At 33.2% G+C, this 7,797-nt stretch overlaps 1 protein-coding gene across 1 annotated transcript; it reads right to left on the bottom strand.

Moving 5' to 3' along the window:
• Positions 1–202: 202 nt before the first annotated feature.
• On the bottom strand, positions 203–4,392 carry LOC145047410 (F-box protein SKIP22-like). The gene is made up of 2 exons (XM_078995676.1): positions 4,180–4,392; positions 203–1,763 (listed from the first exon to the last, which is right to left on the bottom strand). Exon 2 carries the CDS (start codon positions 1,746–1,748, stop codon positions 375–377), a length of 1,374 nt encoding a protein of 457 aa, XP_078851802.1. The 5' UTR covers positions 1,749–1,763; positions 4,180–4,392; the 3' UTR covers positions 203–374.
• Between the last annotated feature and the right edge of the window lie 3,405 nt (positions 4,393–7,797).

Raw genomic sequence — 7,797 nt, 5'->3', positions numbered from 1 at the left:
AGTGTAATGACCTATTAACCGGATAAAAAAGGGCCAAAATAAATATAATTACCAGATTTTATGACTTAATTAAATAAAAAAACATAAAAACAAAATCGATTATGATACTAAAACAAGGAGTATTGTTATATTTGACTTTTTCCTGTCTTGCTTCTCCATAATCGATTGGCTCAAAGCCTCGATAAAAAAACAGTCTTACCCGTTCAAACAACTCCCAAATTTTTATTATTGAGACTTTGAAAGATGATAAAATACGATCATTGGAACTTAACTTAAAATTCCGTTTAGTAATTACAAAATACTTATCAATTAACACAGCAAACATAACATTTCCTTCGCGGAATCACTCCATAAACAGCTGACTGAAGCTGAAACTATAACTCCAAATTACAATTCGGAATGACATTCATATTCCTGAGTCTGGGAACACCATTACCAACATTCATATTCATCCATATGTCATGATCTCCGCCTCTTATTGGTGGAAAATAACCAGGAGGACCAAATCGACCATAAGGATTCCTTATCCTCATCAAATTCACACCCGATCTTCCACTCCTACTCTCACTAGCCCTCCTCATCCTTTTCCAACTTTCCATAGCCTTTGCAAATCTCTCTTTAAAACTCCCCGACCCTTGACAACCCCCAAATTCAGCAACATACTTTTGTTTCCAGAGCTCATCGCTCGATGCCAGGTATCGCAATTCCGAACATACACAGCTCATATTTGCAACATCAACACCGGAAACGGAATCCAAAATCTTCAGTTTCAGTTCACTTGGAAGTTGAATGAAGCAAGGCGGGAGTTCCAAACCGGTTTTCTCACATAAATCGATTAAAAGCGGAATCGCGATCCCGTCTTTTGTTTTCCTCCAAAACTCAAAAACTTCTCGTTCTGGTTCCACAGTTGATACGTGGTTGTTGTCTCCCATGGTTTCCACTACTTTTCCGCAGTTAGCCCATACCACGTTCAGAAACGGGACCAGTTTGTCTTCGTCCAAGAGGACGGAATGCACGATTCCGTTTGCTAAAGACCCGTAAACTTTGCAGTACTTTCCGAGGCTCTGGAATCTGATCTTGACGGATTCGATGTTTCCGGTGGTGATGAGGTCGGGAAGAGTGAAGTGGAATGAAGCGAGATGCCAATTCCGTTGAATGTCAAAGTTATTACCACCTTTTAATGTCTTTGAAACGGGATCGATCTCTAGAAACCCGGATTCCAGTAACACGGCGCGAACCGCTATTGCTAAAAGCTTGTGATTGAGACCTTTGTCGTCGCTGAGTTCCTCGGTGAAAACTTTCCTTAGAAAACCCGGAACGGAAAAGGACTTTCCGGGTTCGGAAACGGAATTCCCATCATCGTCTATTTCCATAGAGTCTTCGGTCTCTTCTGGAGTGGGGTTAAGGGTTTTGTCTGGATTTGGAGTTTGGGAATGTTGAGATTGTTCTGATTTGGGTGGTGGTGGTGGTGGAGAGACAAGAGGGGAAATGGAAAATCCATTAGGGTTTGTCGTGAAGTAGATGAGATCACCAGATGTGATTCCGGTTGACTGAATAGAATCTTCAGGGGAAGAAGTTGTAAGGTTGTCTTTTTGGTTGAGAGAGAAATATATAGCAGAAGAACGTGAAGAAGAAGAAGAAGGGAGTTTTTGAGATAGGAGTTGTGTAAGATGGTGGAGAGTGCAGGGATTAGGGACTTCAAGTTTAAGGGTTTCTTTGGTTTCAAAGGATCTCAGTCGCAACTTCATGATTGGTTTTAAAATCTGCAAAAACAACAAAAAATGATCAAAGATACAAATTTCAAAACATAAAAGGAAACTAATAGATAAATATATTTCCTGATCTTGTTTGATCTATAAAAAAGGAAAGTGAGCCTATCTCAAGGCCATCCAATCAGTGTTTTTGTTTTATTTCTTTTTGATGAATTATTTTTTACCAAAACAGTGCAAACCAAAGAGTGAATTACAAATATGTTTCTCAATCTTGAGACACTTATGTGAAAATTTTCCCTTCTAGCCCTTCAATACAAAAACCTCTAATAACTTTGGTACATATGAACTCGGTAAAAAAACTGTGTTTAATGAAAATACAATATTTGTGTAGGGACAAAACAATCATTTAACAAAATAAATTATATTGTGATGCATATTCAGTGGGAAGCATCATGATTTTTTCACATGACCTCAGATAAGAGGGTGTGGCAACTTCAAATTGGGGTAACCTAGTATAGGACTCTTAGTTACCTAGTTTATGGTATATACCATTTTTCTTTATATCTCTCTCACTAATACCTACTTTTTCTATATCCACCATAAGGCTATCTATATCTAACCTCCCCTTACCTCATTTTGGTATGGGATTAGGGTACTGTTGTTGTTGCCATTAAAGAGAAGGTTATTAAAACAGGTAGTTTCAGTTATACACCTTGTTATTATTAATTACTAATTACTAATTTACCATACTCAAAAGTTACGTACCAAATTTTGAGCGAATATGAAAACATGTTATCCCATTAGGTTTTACCCTATCACTACAAAGAACATTGATGTGGTGTTAAAATAAGATAGATTCTGTCTGATATGCTCAAAGAGTTATACAGCTACAGATGCTGATATAATTGCTTTGAGAGTCTGTAATGCACGATTCTTTCTAAGGAAATTAGCACATAGTTGGTAACCCAAATAGAATAGTGAATATTTAATATATCTAAGAAACCAAGTAAGTAGGTGAAAAGGTAAAAAAAAAATACACAAAATAACTTTTTGTGCAAAGAAAAGAAAATAAGAGAGACGGAGTAGGAACCATAATAGATAAAATGATGGAACTGTTTTCTTTTCCCTAGTAATACATGAGTTTGTCATTAATGTCAATATTACATATGTGATATAGCACTCAACTATGATTGATTGGGTAGCAAGAGACATTCTATAACGACTTAAATGACGCACGTAGCATGGCGTCAACAAAAGAAAAAACATAGCATGTGAAATGCGGTGCACTCCATTTTTATAGAGCAGGAAAAATATATGAAAAAGAAAAACACACATTTATTTTAGCACGACAAAATAGAATCATGTAATCATCAGTTACTAAGTTAATGCACAAAACGACAACACGAATATATTATTTCAAAATAACACTGAAAGCCAATTGTATACTATGTTAAACAACTGGATTGATGAACTATTATTAGTCATTAGAGTTATCATCTTATATGATATAGGTATCATCATTCTACATTCATATTGAAAGTATAATTGTTAACTAAGAGGTCAAAAAACAAAAGTGCACATCACATAATAACCAACAAGGATAGTGTATATTTGTAAATAAAAGAGAAACATAAAATGTGCTTCTACCAAAAGTATGTTATTCTTTTAAATAAAAAGCATGATAGGTATATACTCCCGATTCCAAACATTATAAGAAACTCATTATTAGTATGGATAACTATATGAACTTATAAAGCGCATGTATTTTGTATGTTGCATTTAATTGAGATATCCACTGTAAATAAGTTTTGGGAAGGAATCTTTTATAAAGTCATCTCAAAATGAGTAATAAGACACGAATCTCTGGTCTTCGTTTCACTTTCACCTGCATCTCATCATTTCCATCTTGATCCAATTTATTTTAGAAAAGGATCGCTTTTATGTTATAAAGAGAGTGAAAAAATGATTTTAACACAAAGCACACAATTTTGATTAGAGGAGTGTCTACTCTCTATTATAATTGCTTTAAAATAAGAGAACTATAATGGTCATGTTATGACTACTTGAATTTCTGAAAGTATTCCGGAAGGTTCTGAATACTGAAAAAATAATCAAGATTCAAGGAGACTAGGAGAGCAATGGCGTTGGATGACACTAAAAACAGAGTGAAACCTGATGACCATTTGTAGTGCTCAAAGCTCTAGTTTAATGGATGACCTCCTAAAAAAGGATGATCGGAATAAAAAAAACACCCACAGTTCATCGATTAGGGTTCCAATGTACAACAAGTGATAAATAAATCAAGATATTTTTTATATGTAAAATTTTAGGTCATCGCCCCCAAAAATTTGCTCCATTAGGGTTTCAACACACATCAATACAGCAACACAACATCTATACGCAAGAGACTGGGACACGCTGAACGAAATTTTACGAACATTTTATATATTGGCGTAGGGAGGAATACCTCAAGTTTTAAGTCGATTGTAGAAAAGCGCAGCAACGCAGTTCTGCACGGAGAAGCGACGGCGACGGCGACGTGCGACGGAGAGATCGGCTGTCGTGGTTCACGAAAACTTGTGCGACAATTTACGGTGAGAAATGAGAGGCGTTACGACATCACTATTTGCCCTGTTATCGCTTATTCGCTTTCCACGAGTAAATTTACAATTTATTTTGATGATTTTGTATGCCCGCGCAGAAAAGCGGCAATATCTTTTGTGTGTTTTTACGGAAAAAATAATCATCAGATTTTCTTACTTATTATGTAATATGAGAAGATATGAAAAGTTATGGAAATGACTTAAAACGACCATAGAAATTTTAAATTCGATTAAAAAAAATTATTCACTTATTACATGTTCAAAAAACACCATTAAATTAATATATATATTCAAAAAACACCAATGAAGTACATGTTATGTTATACTTAAAAAACATTATCTCTATGGTTTTGGATAACTTATATATTTAGTCTCTAACTTTTTTTTAACTCAAAGAGTCACTTTAGTTTAAATTTGCTTTGACTTTGAATCTAGTTAAAAGACTATTATACCTTTATTACTTTTATTTAACATTATTTTTAATATTTATTAATTATTTATATAATTTATGTTATTATTATTATAAATATATCAATAGTATAAATAACTAACAAGTAATCAAAGTAAATGTTAAATGAAACTAACAAGGGTATATTAGTCTTTTAAGCCGATCATGGTCCATAGGCAAAATAAACATAAACGCTAGAGACCATTTGAGTTAAGAAAAAAAAGTCAGGGGCTAAAGATGTAAGTTACCCCAAACCATAGAGATGATGTTTTTTTGAATAGAACATATATACTTCGTTGGTGTTTTTTGAATATATATATATATATATATATATATATATATATATATATATATATATATATATATATGTGTGTGTGTGTGTGTCTTAGTTTGATAGTGTTTTTTGAACATTTAATACTTATACCAGATATATGCCCGCGCAGAAAAGCGGCAATATCTTTGACTTTGAACCTATCGAGTTAAAAGACTAATATACCTTTATTACTTTCATTTAACATTATTTTTAATATTTATTAATTATTTATATAATTTATGTTATTATTATTATAAATATATCAATAGTATAAATAACTAACAAGGGTATATCAGTCTTTTAAGTCGATCATGGTCCGTACGCAAAATAAACATAAACGTTAAGGACCATCCGAGTTAAGAAAAAAAAAGTCAGGGGCTAAAGATGTAAGTTACCCCAAACCATAGAGATAATGTTTTTTTGAACAGAACATGTACTTCGTTGGTGTTTTTTGAGCATATGTCTTAGTTTGATGGTGTTTTTTAAACATGTAATACTTAAATGGTGTTTTTTGAACAAATTTGAAACTTCGATGGTCTCCTAAGTCATTATCCTAAGAGTTACCGCATTTAGTTAAAATATTTATCTTTAGTACTTATATTTATATTGTATGTTTATATATTTGATGTAATTTAATTATTATATGTATCTAGTTTAACAAATATAAATTAATTTATATTGATGAATTTAATATTTTAAAATTGTTATTTTGCTCCAAATTAATTTTTTAATAAGCTTCCTTAAGTCAAGTCTTCAGATTTTTAGTAAATATTAATGGTTTTGTTATGTATAATTGATTTGTACAAAAAACTTTGTATCTTGCAACTCTTAAAATTAAAATTCATGATATAACTAATATGTTTTATATATAGTATACGATAAGATATTTTCTTTATCTATATCAAAGGATAACAAATGTTATATTTGAGTAATATTTTTTTTTTTCGTTCTTTGGAACAGCTATATTTGAGTAATATTAATAATAATTTAATATATTTTTCATCATTTCAAATAGATACAAACATGAGTAGGAAAAGAAAATAAAAGGATATATTTCATACCAAATTTTTATCTGTCTTGTATCTCTTTTGATACGGTATAACTTTAATTAAAATGAAAAAAATAATAATAAATAAATAAATAAAAACTCACAAGGATAATTATGTTTCAAAACCCTTTAAAAAATATCATTCAAGTTCAGTCTGTTCATAAAGAACGTCATCCAAGTAAGGCTTTTGTACAAAAAATACTAGCAAACTACGTACTTTGTTCAAATGTCACCCTTATGATAACTGATATTTATAAGTAAAAATTAATTAAGGAAAAAAAATACGAGAAAAAAACTCAAGGGGGGTAACTATATTTCAAAATCATTTAAAAAACAACATCCAAGGTAAGGTGTATTCAAAAAACAACATCCAAGTAAGGTATTTGTACAAAAAACATTAACAAACTGTACATTTTGTTCAAATGTTACTCACTATTAACCAACTCTTGTAGGTTAAATGATGACTTAGTCTAATTATTAATGATATGACATAATAATTAGTGACATGCATTAATTGATACAATCCTCCTTTAAAAATCGATTTAGGACTTCTTTATAAATGAATTGTAATTCCCAATTTTCAGGTATTGATTTAATATAAAGTTTCTTGATTTCAAAGGCTACTCGACGAGTTGGTTGCCCTACTCATCGAGTAGCAATGGGTTAGTCCACGCATTTTAATGACCTACTCGCCGAGTCCAAGGAGGGACTCGATGAGTAGGAGCTGGCAGATGAAACCCTAAATCCCAGGGTTTTGCACCTTATTTAAAGGATCAATAGCCTCCCTTTATCCCCCTTGCAGTCTTTTGAGAACCAAACCAACCCTAATTCGTGTGTGTGTGCGCTTCATTTTGTGTGTTATAAGTTTTGGAAGGTGAATATTAGTGAGGAAAGCTTGGAGAAACAAGTGGCTAGAAGCAAGGAACTTGTGGGGGATCAGAAATCTACCTCAGTTAACATCATTTGAAGGTATCAAGTCGTCACCTTTACCTCATTCCTTTCTAGATCTCATTTAGCTGGAGTTTAGGGTATTTTTGGCTTGGTTATGATGATATTATGGTGTATGAACTAGATCTGAAGTTGCAACTTCAGATCTGGACCCTTCTTGGGTTCTAGGATCATAAAGTTTCGAGCTTGGTCCTGCATGAAGCCTTCCTTGAGTGTAAAACTCCATTATAATCCTAAATTTGTCATTTAGAGCCTTTAGAGCCTTGCATGCACGTAAAGTTTGCAACTTTACGTGATAAACATGCCTTGGGAAGCTGGATCTACAATATGGAGAATTGGCATGCCTTAAAAAGCATATGTATGGATGAAGGATTGAAGGGACTCGGCGAGTCATATGAAGATGGGCATGAACTCGACGAGTTGATGAACAACTCGGCGAGTCCGTTGAAGATTGTCGTGGACTCGGCGAGTCGGCTAGGGTTTTTCTCAACCTTTAGACACGTATGAACTCAACGAGTTATAAGGGAAGTCAACGAGTCAACCTAGGATTTCACTACTTCTCGAGTTCAGGAAGAACTCGACGAGTCGGTGAAATGCGCTCGACGAGTTGGGTCAACATGGATTGTTGACCTTGACTGTTGACTTTGGCTTTGACCCAGGGTTGACCAGTGGACCTCTGGGGGTATTTTGGTAATTTGGAGATTTATGGAAAAAGGGTTTATGGT

Source organism: Lactuca saligna, chromosome 5, assembly GCF_052625555.1.
Source record: "Lactuca saligna cultivar CGN05327 chromosome 5, ASM5262555v1, whole genome shotgun sequence".
NCBI classification, from domain to species: Eukaryota; Viridiplantae; Streptophyta; class Magnoliopsida; order Asterales; family Asteraceae; genus Lactuca; species Lactuca saligna.
This window is presented reverse-complemented; position numbering and strand designations above follow the sequence as displayed.